Source organism: Anopheles funestus, chromosome 3RL (assembly GCF_943734845.2).
Source record: "Anopheles funestus chromosome 3RL, idAnoFuneDA-416_04, whole genome shotgun sequence".
NCBI classification, from domain to species: Eukaryota; Metazoa; Arthropoda; class Insecta; order Diptera; family Culicidae; genus Anopheles; species Anopheles funestus.
The window spans coordinates 17,930,028-17,950,882 of NC_064599.1; the positions used below are offsets into that span (position 1 = coordinate 17,930,028).

The 20,855-nt window shown below is 40.0% G+C and overlaps 1 protein-coding gene across 6 annotated transcripts in view; it reads right to left on the reverse strand.

Annotated features, from left to right (window-relative positions):
* Positions 1-6,652: 6,652 nt before the first annotated feature.
* LOC125768010 (division abnormally delayed protein) overlaps positions 6,653-20,855 on the reverse strand; it is a 132,410-nt gene continuing 118,207 nt past the window's right edge. For all 6 annotated transcript variants that reach the window (XM_049435112.1, XM_049435108.1, XM_049435110.1 and 3 more), the window contains exons 6-9: positions 13,745-13,929; positions 12,238-12,442; positions 11,941-12,064; positions 6,653-11,809 (exon numbers count right to left, since the gene is read on the reverse strand). In XM_049435112.1, the coding sequence (XP_049291069.1) occupies positions 11,637-11,809; positions 11,941-12,064; positions 12,238-12,442; positions 13,745-13,929 (687 nt within the window). In that variant the 3' untranslated portion in view covers positions 6,653-11,636. The remainder of the gene's footprint in view (positions 11,810-11,940; positions 12,065-12,237; positions 12,443-13,744; positions 13,930-20,855) is intronic.

The window sequence follows — 20,855 nt, forward strand, 5'->3', positions numbered from 1 at the left end:
TTTCGCGAAGCTGTTCATGGCCCATTTAGGAGCCCAAAATGTAAGCCCATTTAACGGCAACGTCATTACCTAATCAATGGCCTTATCAGGCAAACGGTGGAATGGGTCGCATTTGTTTTCGTTCTCGTTCGCTACAACTGTTGAACATTGTTTGAGAGATGCTTTAAAACTGAGAGAATATCAAAGACTTTAATTTCTTGCAAAACCCTGATTTTCATTCGATGGATAAGAGGTAAATTAAACGTGAAAACAAAACAAGAATGAGAATAAATAAAAATAATCTAGTCGCTATATAAATTCTACTCGTGCAGTAACGCAGCGTTACTGCAGTGTTGGTATAACTGTTTTTCTAAGCCATTGTTGTAAAACCATTATTTGCTCAATATGAAAGCTCAATCAACAAACCCTGCATGTTCACTAGGATTGGTTTCGTTTTTTGATTGTTGTACAGGATCTAAGCCTACTTCAACTTATCGAAATGTGAATGGGATCATACAAAAGGATATTTTACGGTAGGACGATGTTATATATTTCAAAGTAGGCTGGCTCAACAAGATGGTATAAGTGGTACGATTTTCAGAGAGTGTTGGCCAAGTGAAAATAAACAAAAGTTCAAGAAAGCAAAATTACCTACATTTTAACAGTAGAATATTAGTTTGAAGCAATTCAACGAAGATTTGTCATTTTTTAATTGCTGAGCGGGAATTGCTGAATGGTAGCGGCGCGGGTTTGTACACCACAGAACGGGCGATCAAATCCCTTCCGGGCTAAACTTCCGTACGCAGGACAGACTGTCTCGCTACGGGTTAATACAGCCAAGGAAAGTTAGCAATGGCTGGCCAAGACCTCTTCAAGTTGTAGTGAATTTAAAAAAAGAAGGAGAGTAAATGGTGATGCCCATACAGGAGAAAAGGAATAGCTGGTGAAGATGGTGATAATATTGCCAGGACCGGGCAACCGGGCCACCGGGCCACCATTGACCACAGCAAATTTTGAAAAACAGTGAAAACATCCATTAATATACTGCGTTAAACAGATCTGATTTGCTGTCGGTAAGGGGTAAGGAATTTTTGAATTTGCTTACACATTTTATTCAACAATTTTCTATTTTTAATGGTTGTAGAAAACGGAATACATGCTCCGAAAATATTTCTTTTCCGTGGTCGATCCTACAATGGCACATCATGAAACCAAAACTGGAGAGACCCGATGTGCATCTTAAACGGAATTTTCTAAGCCTTCCATGAACGTCTTCAATGTTTGGATTTTCCCTATTTCGGCGATTGTAGCAGAAATATTGTAAAGAAATTCTGACGGAGCCAAGATAGTAAATTGAACATTTTAGATGGTTGAAAAGAAGCAATTAAAACCCACGATGGCCGGGCTGACATTGGCCTTGACCAACTTTGAAATCCTCAAAACGAAAGAATAATTCTCAAATCGGTTATTAGGAACTCGTGGTGAAGGGTAAGGAATCATACGATTTGATGAAAAATTGTTTCACAGGTTATTTTTTCTTTTGGTTGTAGCAGATGAAATTCACCTAATGTTCGAAGCAAATTGGCATGTTCAGTCTGTAAGGCTGGATTTCACTGTAAGTACCGTAGTATCGCCAATGTAAGCCGTAATTATATCAGAACATTTTCAGCATGATAAAAAAAAACTTCTACCAGATGTGACGAAAACTCCATAGAACATACCTCGGCATTACGTAGATTTGTTGTATAGCCCTGTAACCGGGCCTATTAACTAGTACTAATAAAAAAACGAAACGTTAAATAGAAAAAAAAACTAATGTTTTAATTAATAATTGATTTAATTAAAGTATTAATAAAAATATTAATAAATCAACATATTATAAATTAAATATTAATTTAAATATCAATAAAACAACTAAAAGGAAAAGTAAAGGTACACAACAAAAATACAAATAGCTCAAAAAAAAACAGTAAACAACACAATGAATGAAACACCCAATATTAAATAGATGACTGCAAATTTAAATTTAATTTTCAATTTTTTTTAATTTCAAAATTCGTTACGTTAATTGCTTTCGATCGTTAAGGCCTTTTTTCCGGGTTTTTCTAGCTTTAGGGAACATAAACAGAAAACACCACCACGCCATTCAATGGAGCTTCACGCTTTATTTCAAATATTCATCATAACTTAAAATTAATGTTTATGGGAAACATTTTGTGGTAATTATAATATGTTTTGTTTGTCTGTCGTTGTGGTTAAACGTTCCATAACGGGAGCGAAAAATGACCTAGATCGTTGTTACTGATAGAAGCTGTTTTAAGATTTTTTTTGAGGTTTGTTTGATTAAGCTGAAAGTTTAATTTTAATGAAATGATAAGGAAATTGAGAACCAAGAATCTTCAAACATTTATTGAGGTCATATGCAAACACACTATCAAATCTGCAAAGGATAACGAATGAAGCCGATTGGAGCAGCTTCCGTGGAACGAACAACGCATCCTCCATTCGAGAAAATTTATTTCCATTCGCTATCCATGACCTTTACCATTGTAAAAGGAATGTTACAGCTGTTAAGAAGGAAGCAGTTTTTTTCTACTATTCACCCTATTTCCTATTCTGGGATGAAATAAAGCTCAACCCGGAATGCGCGTGTCAGTTTAGCAATGTTTAATAAAAGAACTGTTGTACTGTCAAGGCCCGGGCACATACCGTCAGGTGCGTAGAAGCATGCTTCCATTCAATCGATCACATCCATTTCCGTCAAGCTACACCAAAAAGGTACCACCACTTGTATGTAGAAGGGAAGCTTTTCACGCTTCACGACTAACCAATTTACAAAAGAATTCAATACCCAAACCGAAGCATCTTTTTTTGGTCTAACTAGGGAAAAACGAATTAAAAACGTAACCACGTGACAGCTATCGTGCAAAGATGTACGCAAAAGGATGCTGAACTCCTGAACACACACACACACATACACAAACACAGAAGCCCCACATAGCAAAGGGAAGGAAAAATTCTGAATAGAAGCTGGAGCTTCTGGGCTGCGATTTTTGGCCGATCGATTCCATGTGGCGCCATGCTGTCCTCAATAAACATCATGCGCTATGCGTCGGATGATGGCTTGGAATGGGAGCTTCGGCACGTTCTTGGGGCTACCATCACCAGTGGCGGTCTACAAGGCTGTGATTGTGAGTTGAAAAAGCAGAATCTTTTTGCTTTTTTTGTACTCTCTCTCTCTCCCTCTCTTTCGCTGTATGTTGTAGGTCAACATATTTTTCATCGAGTTTTATGATATATGAGCATGTGCGAAGGAAAAGAATTATGATACCTGGTGTATTAAGTGAGTTTGTTTATCGGACAACATTATAACTCTGAAAAAATGAGGTAAATTGCTTCGATACACTTAAAAGTATATTTTCTAAAACTTTGCATAACTTTTGGCGTTAAGCACAGTGGACTATAACATGATCACAAATGCAATACGCAATACATAGTATTCTGCTTTCAAATGTTGTCCATCGAAATGGTTTAAAAGTTTTCAAATTGTATGCTAAATCCATCAAAGGCCATCGAAAGTGTTCATGAAGATGAAGATGATTGTTCTTCGGAGAATTTTACGAATTCATGACTCATTCTATGCGAATGACGTTGTAGCATGATTCATAGTTTTCTACTAACAAAATCATTAAAAATTGCCAGAGAGAAGACATCATATGAGAAGGAAAAGCCTTACAAACAATGTACAAAATTCTAGTCAAACATATGAATTTGTATTGGAAAATAAAAGCTAAACAAACTGAGAAACTTTTAAAACCGGTGCATTTACAAAAACATTGCATAACTTTAGGCGATTTTTGTTCGTTTACCATTTATCAGTTTGTTAGTTGCTGGCCATAATTCCGTTTTGTTCGTATGTCGTTATGATTATGAGGGGAATTATATGTTTTGTCTTCTAGAGAAGAGACGTTTTTATTCGCATCTAATAACTTTTCCCCATTTAGGAAATCATACTCTCATCTCACATTAAAAAACAACATGAATAACACAACAACCACATAAATCAAAGCACTTTAAATCAAAATATCTTCCTTTTCTTCCCATTGCTCCTTAAACGGAGTGGCTCACAATAAAAACACACACCATTTGTTAAAACGTATTGCGCAGGTTATATGGTTGCCAACTTTTCAAAACGGATTCCACTATAAAAGATCCACTTTATGCTGCTTATTCGTTCGCTTGCAAATGCATGCAATACTGCAACGATGAGCAGCGGTAAGAAAAGGGACAAGGATTTAGTGGTTTGTCGCAAGATTGTCCCCCCAAAAAACGGTGGCGTCGAGTGTGCCGTTTAGTGTGACGATAGTTTTGGCTTTTATCGGTTTTCGAGTCGAGTTGTTTAGATATTCCCCTACTCAGTATGGGTGTATTTATTTATTTAGCCTAAAAGTTTTCACTACAAATCATTAAAAAGTAGGAACGAGCAATGCGAAACCGACTGCTCGATGGGTGGGTAAATGGGGGAAAAAAATCATTTTATAATCTGGCCAAAATCGTGGGAAAAATCGTTGCAGAGAAAAACGGTAAGGGATATATCAAGCAAAACAAAAAAAAAGGTTCCATTCAAGTTTCAAGAGCTATAAGCGACAGAAAACGTGGTAGAATGTCATGGACAGATACTAAAAAAGACCAAAAAAATATGGACTGTTTTATATTCTCTTTTTTGCTTATGATAAATCTGTAAATACTACTTCTCGCATGGTTATGACAGCTTCTACTCTACCATTAAAGAACTTATATGTAGAAATTTAAAAAAAGTAGCATTAAAGCTCACTCAAAGAGCAGAGAGATGCAAAAACAACAGTTTGAAAACATTATTTTCCAGCTAGCAAGATTTTGCAAAACAACAAAAGTGATTAAAACTTGCGTAAAACAGTGCACTTTTTGCCCCACCAAAAAACTGGTGCTTAAAATATTCATATCACAAGCTACCAACGACAAAAAGCTTACACCACAGACGTGGGAAAACCACACAGAAGTAACCCGCTCCATTCGACACCTTTGTTGCTGTTTTCCATCGCAAAGGGAACAGCTATAACAGTAGAGCATCAACAAAAAATACAAGACCATATCTGAAAACATATTTCCCAACACCCCTTGGGGGAGGTTTGGAGGCTCCGAAACATATCGAAGGACGAATTTCAAGCTTCACCGAACTGACCACGTAACAAAACACACGACACCGCAGAAAAGTTGGACCCAGAAATGGCGATCCACAGTGACGCCACTGTTACCAATAAATCAAGCATGTTTTTTTTTTTGGCAACGAATCAGCCAAAAAATTGACCCAGTTACAACGGTTTACATGGTTGGGCATGGAAATTGGAAGAAACGTAGGTCAGGACAGTAGATAGCGTATGTAACACTGCGGCACACAAACGAGCAAACAGTAGTAGTTTGTCACATGCAGCGAGTAGAAGTAAAATGAAATGTAGTATCATTCAGATAAGGGATCATTCAACTATTACGTAAAGTAACGCCTGGTAGGGAGCCACTGCCAGCGTTACGATTTGTTACATAGACGGGAGAGGGTGTTTTATAATTTGTGTTGTGTAATACAAAAATATGCTTCCAAAGGACTTGATAGTAGATGTATTAAAAAGGTATTGGTCTTCCTCTTGCGCACAGTTTATCAGTTATTTTGAAAGAACGCAAACAGTTGACTGCAACATATGACTAGGGCATTCGCTGTATGTGAATTCCTATTCACAGCTTTATTCAACGATTGTAAAAACTGGCTGAAAAGACAGAAAACTGTAAGGAGTTGAAGACGGTCGGTCTTTGGCGCAAGACCAGAATGAAGACAAAATCAGTTCTCAGGAAAACAGTAGTTGCGCCTGTTACTACATGGCCCTGGTGTGGCTGGTTCGCGACTTATACTATTTACTTTTTATTAAGGGTTTCCAGCGCCGGTCCACACGGGAGGACCGAGTATCAAATCCCATCCGGACCGTTTTCCGTAGCAAGGACTGACTATCGGGCTACGTGGTAAAATAAGTCTTAGTACGGCTTGGCCGTTCCTAACAAAAAAAAAGAACGGTTTCCAGCGTTACGTTTTGTTACGTTAGTGGGGGTAAAAAGGGATCTCAAAAAATCTCTATTTTTGCGTTACGTAATAGTTAAATGATCCCTAAGGATCGCATAAATGTTTTTACGCTCGGAGAGGAGCAACGGATAACAAATGGATCCATTCTTTGCGCTAAAGTCGATTTTTTTTTATTTAAGTACAAAACCTTCATTAGTCTCGTATTTGTCGTATTTTCTTCAGCAAGAACGTTTTTGTAGGAAATATACGCATCTTTATATTTACTATAAAAATATTGGCTTAATAGTCTCCTAGACACCGAAGCAAAAGGATCATTTATAATTTGACTATAAAGCGCCTGAAAGTATGTATCCTCCAGACACGATCCTGATCATCATTTATTAATGATCATTGATCTCGTATAAAGATAGAAGATCTTCTATCTAAAAAGAGAAAATCTATTGTCTAAATTTATGCAACCCTCAAAACCATTTATTCTTTCAAAGGAAATTCACAATCATTTAGTTCCTTAATATACTATCAGTAAAACATTGTGATATAAAATAAAAAATGCAACAAACAAAACAGTTCACGTTTGTTATTCATTCAGAATAATATGTTTATTGTTTCCACTTTTCTTATACACACTACCAGTTGGTTTTGACGGTTTTTTTTAAATGTTGCATTTTGCTTCCGCTGCCACTGTCGAGTCTAGGTATATCTGTGTGTGCCATTTTCCTGTTTTCATTACATTTCTGTTGTGTATGTGTGTTTTTTCCGGCATCCTTGTGCTATGTTGTGTGCTAACGGGGTTCAATTTTTTCAGCAAATTGTTCCTATCATCATGGACTATTTATCTGCGTTTGTTTGCGCGTGTGAGTTTTGGTATGAATATGTGTTGCCTTCCATTTATTTTGCGTCATCCATTTCTGGTATGACAAACCGGTGTTATCTCGCAAACGGAAGCAAATTAATTCAAGTGGAGTAGGACTCATCATTTAATGGGGCTCTCATCGATCAATTGTGCCGCTCGGATTTGCTGATATATGTACGCTACAGGGTTATGTTTTTTTTTCTGTTTTCTGCTTTACCGACACTATTCATTCCGAACCGGTGTGTCTCCTGGTGTGGTAGGGATTCTTGTTTTAAATCGTTTTTTTGTTGTTGTTTTTCTTTTAGCATTTACTTTTCCGCATGCATTTCACTTTTTGTTTTATTTATTTGTTTTCGCAAAAAAAAACCTTCATATCCTATTTGCCTACATATAATACACATTACTCTCTTTACCACGACACAACAGGCATGCATGCTTTCCATACGATTTATTCGTTTCTTTCTGCTTCTTTTTTTGCTCTGGGCATGATTTTACCCAACTGATTCCATCCTTCTTTGTTTCCGCCATTCCTTCCAACAATTGCGTGCATCAAACTATATTTATGTATATATTTTATATTACCTTCCTAATATCTACCTTGTTTATCCATGTTTTAGTTAAATTAATTTACTTACTTTTTTTCCTGTGTTTGAACTGTATTTATTAGATAAATACAAAATAAATTGCGCTCTTTTTTTCTCTTCTCTTGCTACATTCTCCAAAATTTTCACACATTTTTTCTCTTCCTTCTACTACTTGATACACACGATACTTCTTTTCAGCAATCAAAGACTTCTAACACTTAATGGTAATAATTTTGAAGTGTAACTTTTCCCCCCGCTCCTGGTGCTGAACGTTTGCCACCCTGATAAGGTGATCCGAGCCAAACGGAAGAAGTTAAGGAAAGGGATGTTTGGTAATGGTTGGTGGGTCCTTCCAAAATGTTCTAAGGAAAACGCCACTTTGGGACACTTCCTACCCAACAGTTGATTGTTTAGAGGCATTGAAAGCTAACTGCAGAATAAAGATGTGTGTATTTTTTTCTTCAAATTCTTCAAACTCGACTAGAATCTGAACTGGTTGGGACAAGTTCAGAAAACTAGAGACAGAGGGAGAGAGATAGAGAGTGTGCAATGGAGAAAACAATTTTGGAAAATCATAACTGATGTTCCAGTATACTAAGAATTATTCCTATCAAACTACGGTACAGGAACGGAAATGGGAACCTAGGCTGGTGGTGGGGGGAAGCTTGCGGCTAAATCACCATCTTTATTTAGCGATTAATGATTCGGTAGATGATTTGTATTAGTTTTTTTTGTTTGTTTTATTTTTACAGTTATGACTCGAATTTTGAAGACTTAATTTCTTTCACTACCGAATCGTGCCCAAAAATAAAAAGAGGGGGAGGAATAAGCAAATGTAGGACAAAAATTTAAGGGAAAGAAATATTGTAACGAAATGGGAGGATGTTTAAAAACGAAAAAAAATAATAATAATACAGAAATATAATCATTGCAAACTTAAACCTAAGATATATCACTGGAAGTGGAATTAGCATTTGTTTTCGTATTCCCATCCGTATTCTTTTTTCTTCGTTTGTTAGCGTGTTTCCATTGGTTTTAAACTCACGTGTGCTTCGTTTGCGTAAGCACGTGGGGGCGCTTATGCAGAAGTTTCATCACACCTTCTTCCCCCTTCATGCCTGGCTGACTTATAAATACGCTTGTTTTTTCCCATATATATATGTGTAATTTTTTTCCTTCGTTCCGTACAAACGCTTTATCCGTTTATCTGCTGCCAAAAGCCGACATTCTGTTGGTAGTCACTTCATCGCACGGAAAAGGGATTCATGGCACCATAAGATTACGCTTCCGCACGTGTGTGTTACACAGTTCGATTCCTTTCTCAACCTCCCTCCCACCCATCACTCCTACTCCTCCAAAAAGATCGATCTGTTTCGATAGTTTCGTATCCGGTTCCGGTGAGTTTAACCCCTGCATCACCATACCTCTGTGTACTGTACGTCGGAGGTTTAATGGTGTGTTAAATTTAAACTTCAATTTTTTATGATTTTTGGACGCAGAAGCGCGGATCACACTGCGTATGATACGTGCCACTAGTAAGTAGGCCCGGGAAATCAACAAACTACTAACAATAAATTAAATTTCCTGCCCTTAATTTTGCACAACACCGGACTGTAATTCTTTGCTATGCACTTTTGCTCACCACCTTTCAACCGTGTTCCAACCGACACCCGCTTCTCCTCTCGCACAATCACAGATAGTTCAAACAATTGGGTTAGCATTTCCAGCGATATACTTTGTGTTTTTTGCATTTTTCGTTCTCCAATGTGTGTTTTTGGGTGTCTTTTGCCTAGTGAACGTTTAGCTCTGTTTGGCAACAACTTTTCCTCGGTCGGTGATTAAATCTCCCGCAACATCGCACTACTTGCATAACTATTGCCTGAACGTACCCAGAGCACATCAACGCTTAACGACACGTCCGCGAGTACTACTGTACAACGAATCATCCATCACAAACATGCCCGCACTTACAACACCTACAAAAAAATGTACACGTTTCTTCACAACTTTCATCCTGTTCCCTCGGTCGGAAGAGAATCGCTACCGAACTTGGCAATTGTTTCGTTGGCCATTGTGCTCGTCATAATCCTGGATACGCGCTGACCTACATCCTTATGCATCATCAGCGTTACGTTTTAATTGAAATCGATCTAGTTTTCGGTATGAAAAAGCAACAGACTTGGCTTACGATGCTACCAGATGTAAAAACAAAATACTTTTCATTGAACTTTGACTCATGCGTTCGCCAGGCTTGTTGAAAGAGACAAACAAACTAATGCCGAAAGCATTTTAAGGTAAATATGTTTTGCGGGTTACATACTTTTAGGCGTACCGAACCGTGCTACATTTACCTTATGATGGTTTTGATATAAGCTTGATAATCTTTTTTTTTTTTTCAAGTAAAGCTGGCACTTGCTGTAATTGCTGAAACGTATTGCTCTTCCATATTTTCGATGATACCGACAAAATGATCCAATGAGTCCGATGAGTGTTAATTAAAAGATGTGGTTAATGCTTGCATTTTTTTGGCTCTACAATTGCGCAAAATCGATATGGAAAGGTCGCATAACGAAATGTAATAAAACAGTTGAGTGTTTAATTTGTGTTCAGACAGATTAATAAAACATTGTTGTACTAAAAGTTCCTTCTCGGGGCATCGTAAAAACCGCGGAAGACTCCTTTCTCTGGGTCTAGAAGAATTTGTTAACTAGTGTAGAATTTATGCGTAGGTTGCTTTTTATATGGTTTGTGTTTTGCAGAGTTTGTTATACCTATTTGAAAACGGAACGAAACTCCCATTCGCTTTCTACCCTTGCTACGTCTTATTCTACATTGGTTATCCAATTTCATCCTTTCCGTACAGTGTCTGTGCTGTTAGTTATTTGATTTAAGTTAAATATTTACATAATATTTTCATGACCGTTCGATTCTTCCATCCTTTATGCTTAACGTTTCGTGGTTTTTTTCTTCTTCTTTTGTTTCATTTAATTTGAATTAGTAGAAATAAGATGTTTATATCATGTTTGTAGCATGAGTTTTGTGTGCTTCATTCGTTTCATAATGGTCTAGCTACGATATCGATCTGGTTTGCTTTTTTCTTCTTCTTCGTTTTAACGACTATGCAAAGTAGACTTACCTCTCCATCGTAAAGAGATGATAGAGAGAAGGACGAAAAGGGACGCGTCAGAATGATTAGATGACCGTGTCGCTGTACACGCCTAACCAAACGGTTCGCAGTACGGCGCGGGTCGAGTTTTATGAAAACGATTAAATAAATGACAGTGGAAGAATCACGTACTAAATCACTAGAACTTATCATCAACATCCTCCTCCTTGCATGTAGCTGACCGTATGACTTCTGAAATCTTACACCCACAGACACACATACACGAGAGATCGTTTCGAACGGGATCTTTCGGTTGAGATTAGCTGAGCAGGCTGCAGGCTGCACAATACACTAGAACAATTGACTGCCACCAAAAACAGAATGTGCGGCTGATAATAAAGTAATGCTAGGACTTTGATGCTATCCTATGGCTGACGGTTTATAATTCCCTATTTGTTCCATGGAGCAAGATTGCTTCGACGATTGCTTCACCTCATTTAGACAGTTGGAGCACCAATTTGGTTCCACCCTAGCTTCCTAGCTGCCGAAAAGCATTACCACAATGCAACCCTTTAGATCGGAAAAGTGCTCACTGTCCGGTTGATAAAATTAAACATGAAGTAGTAAAATCGATCTATTCGAAACGGGAGATGATTTGCACCCGGATAAGAAATACTACGCTTTGACTATATTGATTGCCTACATTTAGGCGCTGCTGTAACACACATTACACAATGCGGTGTTATTGGCGATCCTGCCCAACATTGGACATGAGAACGTGTAAGAGAGTTTGGAGGAAGATCGTGTACGCTACGAGTGGATGGGTGAACGCAGTAGCGTGTCTGCTAAGGGTATAAGGGTATGCGCTGAAGTTGCTGTTGTTTTACTGTAACGCATTCATACAAGCGAAACCACACTACAGTGTACCGGAGGTGTGCTTCGGAGGTGTCACCTTCTGTTTATCGTGTGCTAACCTTAATTCAAGGAACAGGAGCATCCGCCAGTCGCTCAGTGCCTGCTAAATCGATCGTTCAGCAGTAGCAGTGGCAGGGACAGGACGAACGTGGACACGGAGAGCAAACTCCAGCAGGAGCTGGCCGAGATTCGTTTCGAAGAGCTGATTTCGTTAAAGTTGGGCGTAACATGGCCGGAATCTCTGAATATAGTACGTGGACTGACATCTGTAGCGAAAAGAAAGAAAAACAGAATAAAGAATATTATGAAAAACAGTCAAACAAATTCAAATAAATCAAATAAAAAAAAAACATAAATATAAGTGTCGGGAAATCAAACGCATGTAGTCGATGCTTACCATCTCCAGATCCTGACGCAAGATCTCCATCCTCATCATCATCGGAGGGATAGGAATCACCTGATCCTTCCGCCATATCGGACTGCATCTTATCCACGTCACCCCTGTAGTTGTTGGATGAATACTGTAAGGAAGAAGTAGATTAGGCGAACAAGAATTTGATTAATGGATTACCATTAAGAACAAACACAGAGCAAATAAAAATAGCTAGAAGAGTGAATTTCTCTAAAATCATTTGAAAACGCCTAAAATTATGCAACTCAGCCAACAAAATCCATCTCTTTGTCTCACACTTACCGCTTTGTTAACGGCCGTCTTCAGATTAATAAGTCGATCGACCAGTGTCTGCATGTGGGGCGATACGGTGGCGGTCGCATTGTACATCACCTCCGGATTGTACCGATTGCCGATCGTCGTCACCACTTGCTGGGTGTAGTCACTCAAGCTGCTGCCCGTCCAGCAATCCTCATCCGTCGGATGGTAGTCTTCATCTTCGCAAAGCCTGTAAGTACCACGACGATGGAGAACATGAGTTTGCGGGCCAATTAAAATCTCATCCCGCTGCAACGTGATCTCGCGGATAGGTAACGCTTAATTCCAGGAATCCTACCCAAAAACCCACACGCGTAACTGTACGCTCATCACCCGCGCTATACCTTCGTGCTGATGTGCGCACATCATTAACATTGACACCCACGCGTCATCTTTGGGGCGCAGCCGTGCAGCTGTCGGCGCGTGATCGTATCGAGTGTACCACCGGTACACGTTAGCCAAACAATGGAACACGATTGTTGCATGCCTCTGTCGGCACTGCAGAATGCATGTGTGTTTCTTTTAAAAACCAAGATTCAAACGCGCCATGATTGCAACAGTGCAATCGAAAAATGGCCACCAATCAAAAAAAAAAATACTCCTTCAAACGTTGCTTCCACTTTCCGGTGGGATTTTATAGTGTTGCGCACGCGTGCAATTAATCGAATCGATTGTTTTCTTTGCAGGGATGTACGGTGTCGGTGTTGTACATGGTTGAAGAAGGTCACGGTCTTTACGCGTCCGCAGGATGGTGATGGTGGTTGGAGGGATTTTGCACTTCCATCGGTGAGGAGTTTGTTGCAAATTAATGAAACACATTCGCTGCCTGTCAGCTTCATGTGTCAGTGTGTTTCATCAAGGCGTGTTTCGGTTTCGTATTGTTGTTACATACTATCTCCCGTAGCCATTTATAAGTATCGATTGGCTTGCTGTGAATAGATTCCTTTGTAACACGCAACGTAACTCGGCAAAGTATAAACAAAGACCATGTCGTGGCGTTCTGCAACGTTTCTTTCAACCTTAGCCTCGATTTTACTGTTTAGTGTAATGTCTTAAGACTAATAAAACGAAAAATCAATGTGCAAATAATTTGATGTAATTCAAATAATTTCCCAATCAGACTATCTTTAAAAAAAATCATAACCTCAATTTAAGCGCACGTAGAATTCAATCAGAAAGTATCGTGCTGAGCTGTCTGGCAGTGAACAGACAATCAATTATGAGACCGCAAAATTTTATCCTGCGCACATTCAAATAAATAAAATGCCTCTCCTAATGCACTGCCATTGCCATTAATATCCAATTATCCCACACCCATCTAGAATTGCCTTTCAAGATTGCAATCGGCTACGATCATAACCAAAGGGTGGGTGTGGGCGAATAAATAAAAACCAACTGTATGTCAACGCGGAAGATCACAATTGTCGCTGGGGTTATGAGATCGACCGAAAGGAATGTTAATTAATATCACGCCCGATCCCGCGATACGTACGTCGTAGACAGCTGAATGAAGAGATCCTTATTCTTGTCGATCGTCATCTCGAACTGGAGCAGCTCATTGATCGGTGCGAGCGTCCACTTACTGCTGCCGGCAAGCGTTTGTGGTGTATCGTCGTAGGCTCCTTCTGCCAGATATTCGGAAGGCATCATCGATGGTACGCCGCATGCTTGTTCCACCTTAAAGTAAAACAGATTTGAACAGAAAAATAAGAATTAGATAATATTTACATCCGTGAGAACTAATTTATAATCTGTCGGAGTGTCTCGATAAGGAGATCGTGTTTCAAAAGTTATTCAATAACTCGGTTCAGAATGCCAGTTCAATGCAAATGTCACTTCCGATCGGAACAAAGGAGTTGATCGTGCGGTCATGGACATTGTGTATGTCAATGGCGCCAGTTATTTTTTTTGGAGATTCTTCCTGCATCACTACCTGCTGATATGGGTTGCATATTAATATTAATCAATGTGCGGAATTAAATTTCGTTATTCAATCGCACAGAAAGCCACTTCAGCAATGCTCCACTCTCGGTAGGGTGGCGAATGAAATTAGGATGCGCTTCGGTTGCTTGTTAGATCATCATCGTCGAGTTTTTGGGTGGTTCGTACAACTAGACTAGAACAGAAGGAAGAGCTCCATTCCACTGCCGGAACACTTCCCGTAGTCCTTCGTAGTCGTAAAAGTCATCCAAAATGCATACGCAAATATAAGCACGAACTGCCTATATGGGAGCGGTGGAGGAGGTTTTTCAAAAAAAACCGAGGATGGAGAGAATGTCCGTTGGTGCATAAATGGAATGCAAATCAACCGAGGGTTGGACACTTGTGTTGCACTGCCAAACCCATCCCGGAAAGGAAGCAGCTGGAAGAACTGCGACACGGAAAAGCACGGTGGGTTGAATTATTTGAGTGCTTCTGAATGAAGATTAATGTCACGGGCATGCAGATGAGATTTGGTCTTTTCTGTGTGCGATATGCGCAACGCTTCCGGTGCTGGTTCGCTTCATATATTGCCATCGATGCTGCTCGTATTTAAATCGTTTCGACTCGTACCAGATTTAAGGCTACAGCTTGCATTCAATTTGGACTCCACACACACTCTGTCTCTCGCAAATGAGCTAATAGCTTGAATGACTTATTTTCGTGTTGAAGTTACCGTGCCGCGTCTCCGGTGTAGAACTTCCGGCTTGCACGATTGGCACGCTGGCTCTGTGGCAGTGTCCTCCACCCTATACACTACCGTCACGATGTGCACGTGCTTGGAATTAAAAATTAAAACTCTCCATCCAGTCTGACCAGCGACTTCTGGTGCTGTCGTCGAGGGCATGCGCGCGCGCGCGTACACGTCAAAGTATAATCTTCTCCAATCCCAATTTTGTTGCGTTTTTTTATATCGCCGTTACTGCATTCTTGCGCCCTACAGTTTCTGTACTCCACCAATTACTCCAATGCCCTGTCCAAAAAAAAAAACCAGCGTCTTTCCTCGATGCTTAGTTGCACGGCTTTCCGCCGTGCAGCGAATCACTGATGAAGGCTTAAGGAAGCACTCAATCACTGCATCGTTTGTTGCATCGTCAAACACTGTTGAATGAGAGGCCTCGCCCCCCAAAAGCCTCTTCGCTTCAATCCTTCGTACAACCTTCCAAAATATGAACAAATTCACTAGAGTCCGCTCGTTTCGGTGGACCGTAAAGGAAACGCGAAAACAACTTCGCCCATCTTCTTTACGTCCGAGCTCGTGTTTCGTGTTTTTAAAAATTGAAATAATTCCTAGTCCCAGCATCAGCACGAAAATGGGAAGTGGGCACACAAAAAGGGAAACGAGTGGAAGGAAAGCAAAAAAGCAACAACAAAAAAAACCTCGGAACTGGTGAAGCATCCGTGCTACACGTAGCGATTTCATGCCGGTGCAATACTTACTCGCACCGGTTTGGATGTAGTGTGAACATATAAATCAGATTTATGCTCAGACAAACACGCGTTGGCACGCGTAAACATTGCGCAACACAGCTCATACACACACGCACACGCAATGTTCCACACGTGGGAGCTGGGTGGAGTTGGTGCGCGCCCGGAATGGCATTCCGCGATGATTGCGCGATGCGAGAATGATGATTACGAAGGTGATGGATTAAGTACGTTTTGTGTGAAGCAATTGCGTGTGTGATTTATGCTCATACTACCAGCGCCCAAGAACGCGCAAGGGATGTTGTTGAAGGGTGTGTGTGTGTGTGCAGGAATTTAGTGGATGGATTAACTCCAACCCAACGGGGGGAGGGCAACAATGATGATATGAATTATTTCAGCAATTGGGGTTGTATTTTTTTATGATGCTTTCTCTGCCGACATATGGCAGTGCGTTTTGGTTTGGGTTGCAAACCATCCATTGAACCGCCTGAATACGTGCTGCTGCACTTTGCAAACAGTTTTAATCGCTATGATTGAATCCATCTCTTGCTGACGTTTCAATCAATCAGAGATAATGCGGCATGCAATCAATTTTAGAGGTGCGAGATTTATGTCGCACCTTTTTTTCTATCGTTTTTGTTATTTACGGGGGGAAAATTTAATGTGCACTTATCATAATTTCACTAAAGTAATACTTTAGTAAATGTAAAAACAGAACTTATCATTAAAGTAAAAATTGCTTGAAAAATAAAAACAAATTTTATTGCTTCCACATCCGTTCCCATGCGTCAGCCGCCATGATCACAAACGGATGTCTCTATTCTGCTACCAGTACCAGCTCAATCAATGCCAAACCATTCACACACCGAAAACACAATTTTTTTTTGCTGCACTGATTCGTTGGTGGTGATTTCCCATTAACGACCATTTACGAGATGAGTTTTTCTTGTTACCGTTGTCCTGTTTTCATTCGCTGGTGTGATGTGTTATTATTTCTATTTCCATCCTGATGGTGTTAGTACGGGAATAAGGCCTTTACTTAGCCAAACCATAATAAAGGTGGCTCTTTCAATTAGCATAAATTAACACCTTTTTTCGCGTAGAACACGGGAGAGGAAAGCTTTACAGGGAGACGGTACAGTACAATTCTATCTGGTGTTGGCTTTGTAAAGTGATTGTATTTGCACACGCCAAACCTAATCCAATAGGTGACCATCACAAGCAGAGTGCAATTTAACAATCCGAATCGAATGAGTCCATAAAGTATGTATCAAATCGCTGTTTATAGTACGATTTGTGTACTATAAAATGAATTGATTCAATTCAAATAATTCATTAGACGTGATGGATGCAATCAGGATTATTGTCACATTCCAGTCCTGTTCAAGAGCGAGAATTTAATCACAAAAACCCTCTCAAACAGAACATTAAGAGTCTCATTAACACTAGAACTACCAAGCGTTTTAAGCGTTTTCCGTTTGTGGTTAATTTTTAAACATTTTCGAAGAGTTGGAGTATATTTTATTGCTTATTGGAGATCGTACCATAGAATATACAGTGGAGCGCCTATTATCTGGGTACCTTTTATCCGGCTGTCCCATTATTCGTGCAGCTCGGAAATGACAGTTCCATAGGCGAATTGACATGTTAGCTGCAATGCCGATCATGGCAAGAAATGAACATATTTATTTTGCAAAGTGCAACTAAGCAAATTAACATCTTGCTTTAGAAAGTCCATCCATTACACACTAAACACTAATATTTATCAATAAAGAGTTGTGCCTATTATTCGTGATATTCGCTTATCTGGCAAGGGCTGAGTCCCGATAAGCACGGGTAATCGGCGTTCCACTTTATATGTAAAATTCATGTGCCTTCGACCTTAATATTGTTTAACCCCAAAAAGCAATGTGCCAGAAAATGAATCGTTCCAGTTAAAATGATTGGTCCGGTAGTTCTAGTATAAAGTATGGATAAAAACTTTTGAATAATTATTTCTTCAAATATAATTAAGAATATGCGGTCCATATCCATCATTCTACAGGTGAGGCAATGGTTGTAAAACATATTCTTAATTCTGCTGAGTTATTTTTAAGAGGCGTATTAATGAAGACGTTAATAATATTTTAACTTTTGATGTAAACTTTATCACTAAACTTTCAAAAATATATTTGCGTTACATGAAATAGAATTTATGGGACCAATTCATCAGACATGCCTGACAAACGACGAAGTGACAAAAAAAGAATCAATTTTTGATCGTCACCTTTGGTCACCCCAAATATCCTTGTAACCGTGCATCACAAGTACCACCATTGTTGGCCACTGTGTGGTTGTGCAAGGTACCCATCGAAAGGTATTGAAAGGTTTTTCGTAACATTCAATGTGTCACGCTGTTGAGTGATGCCTTAAAGAAATATGACCCTTTCAAAATATGACTTCAAAAGGGAGGATATAGGGAGGGAATAAGGGGGTACCGTCGGCTACCAAATCTCCGAATCAGTTTCTGTTGCTTCTGTTGCTCCACCGGTGTTCGGAGCTGTAAACCTAACCAATCACTATTCTCATCACTCTAAACATGACTCGGTAAAGGTGAAATGCAATTTCACAGACATGATGGAGGCACCTTGTTGGTGCATCTTTACTTCCGTCCGCAAACGAAACGAGTTACCTTTGGAAAACAATAAAAATCAATCACATTCTGAGGTTGGCGGTACTTTGCTCTATATTTCATCCACCGTGCACCATGATAGAATGGGGGAGGTGAGAGAATCGTACACGAATTGATTGATGTCCGTTTTCCTACAAAACTACACGATGGTCTTTCGTAGCTTTACTTCAAGCGATTTTTTTGTTTTGATTGCGGAAGCTAGTGATTGACTTTTCCAGAACTAGTTTGGAACATTCGCAAACACACACTGGGTTTTACCGAAGGGTGGAATAAATTCTTCTCTAAATTCTATCTTATTGTTTGATTTCGAATCTTATTTCCAGTTTACCAAACCAATCGCCATCTAGAACAAAGCGTTCCATACTTGGCTGGCGCCATGGTTTGCCATGGTTTGGGCGATTGGAATCTTTTGCACTGTTTTGCATAATCCATCCCTACAAACACCGAATTCCACACGAACAGCAACAACAACAATACGACACTGCCATAAAAGATCATTAGTATCCAGTTATGTACGGTGACATTATTCCTGTTTTTATTGTCTACCGCGTACCGCGTGTTGGAAGCGCTCCATTCGGAGAGCTTTGTGATAATTTATGACTTTATTTGATTTTTTTTGGTTGTTGTTACCTTACAGAGCACAGAACCAAAACGCACTGTAAAACCCGAACGAACCACTTCCAATAAATGGTGATGGTGAACGAAGGTAAAATCGTTTGCTTTTATGAGCACCGCCGTGTGACGCTGTGCGTTACTGCGGATGGAGTCGTTTTTTTGGCAGGCAGTTGGGTCTCGAATCTGGAGAAGACCTAGATCAATTTCAGTATCGACCACTAATGCGACACTTCGTGCTTAAGGTTTGTGGTGGTGGCTTTGGTTTGTGTCATTATAGCACGCTCGCTACTGGCTAATCGGTGATCTTATCTTTGAGGAGATTATTTCCAAAAACAGGACATCACAACCGATCGATGTTTGCGTCCATATAGCATTAATGGGTTTGCGGGAGTTAAAAGTGAAAAGTCTTGTTAAAATTAGTTTTCTTCTTTTTTTTTCGATTGAAGATCTTTGCAAACTTGAAAACATTGCAAATAAGCAACCGTAAGATACGATCGTTGAGCAGTACCAAGGTGATCAGATCAAGGTGTAGTCATCGTTGCTGTGTTATGAGTTTGACCAGTGCTACTGATACAATCAAACGGCGGCAGAGAATTGGAAAAAAAACTCCGAAAAGAATCCACTTCAAATTGGTTAGCAAAAAATGTAACGTCCACTGGGGAGTTTGTTCTGTATCACGTTGGACAGACACTGGAAGTATTGGGGTTAATCTGATTTTTGGCCACCAAATCGGTATAGTTCGAACAAGCGTCCGAAACCGAACACCGAAACGCTTTCAAAAGGGGGAGGGTGAAGTTGGTGGCTTTGATGCATTGCTTGCCCAGGCGTCGGTAAAGTTGAAAAGTGTCACTTCTTATTAATGGCAAACTGGTAAGCCTCGCTTGGTGAACCAACCGGGGCGAGAGGAGCAACAAAAATAGCAACAAAAAAATGAAACAAGATTCATTTTCCTTACGTCTGGTTTAGCGATCATTTCGTCATCCCCGAAATTGGGCTACACGCGCGATGGTATTTGCTATTTGCCAGCGGTTTGAATGTCCTGACAGTGGACCGCTTCGGACCGGCGTGCCCTTGCAGTTCCCTTTTTTCGCAAAACACCATCCCGCTCAAATAATGCGATCAGTCATCTTTCTTTCTTTTCTACTGACACATACACACACACACACACACACACTCGCCATGCCGATGAATTCCAATCGATTTGCCGGCCGGATTGTGGCTAGGGACACTTCGAACGTTGCGAGCATCGAATCGACAAACGACACGAAAAATGACGCATCGTCAAGCGGCACCGGGCATCAGAGCCACCGGTAAGATCGAGAACCATTCGTCTTCGTCCTTTTATCTTTGATCTCCTGGAGAAGCTCATGACCGGTACACCCGTACCCATGCCCATGCCGTATTGCCTGTGTGTTGCTCCTTCGGGCGGGTTCTATTGAAGGTACATTCCACAAACATAACCGGGACAACGTTGGTCGGGTTTTCGAATGTCTTGGGAATCTTGTACCAGCGATCAATGCGCATCATCGTAGAGACACACAAACACGCACGTACACATATAAACACGTCAAGTTCACTCTCTAGGATTAGTTTTGGCCTAATAGTTTGGTTACGTTCGATCATCAGTTTTTTTTTTGGGGTGATGCTTACTTCTGCATTTTTTTTTGTATTTGAATACTCATTAATCATTTTCGTTCCGAAGGAGAGTGATGTTACGGAAGAACGCAAACGAAACCGGGCCGGATCAATAGAAAAGCCCGACGAACGAAGCCTATACAGAGCGGGGTTTGTTCTTGTTCCACAACAATGGACAATGAAATTCTGAGGAATTTTGAGTATGCTTCATCATAGCATTATCGAACACTACCTTCACGTGCATATCTTTTAATGTTTGGTAAGGGTTTTTTAA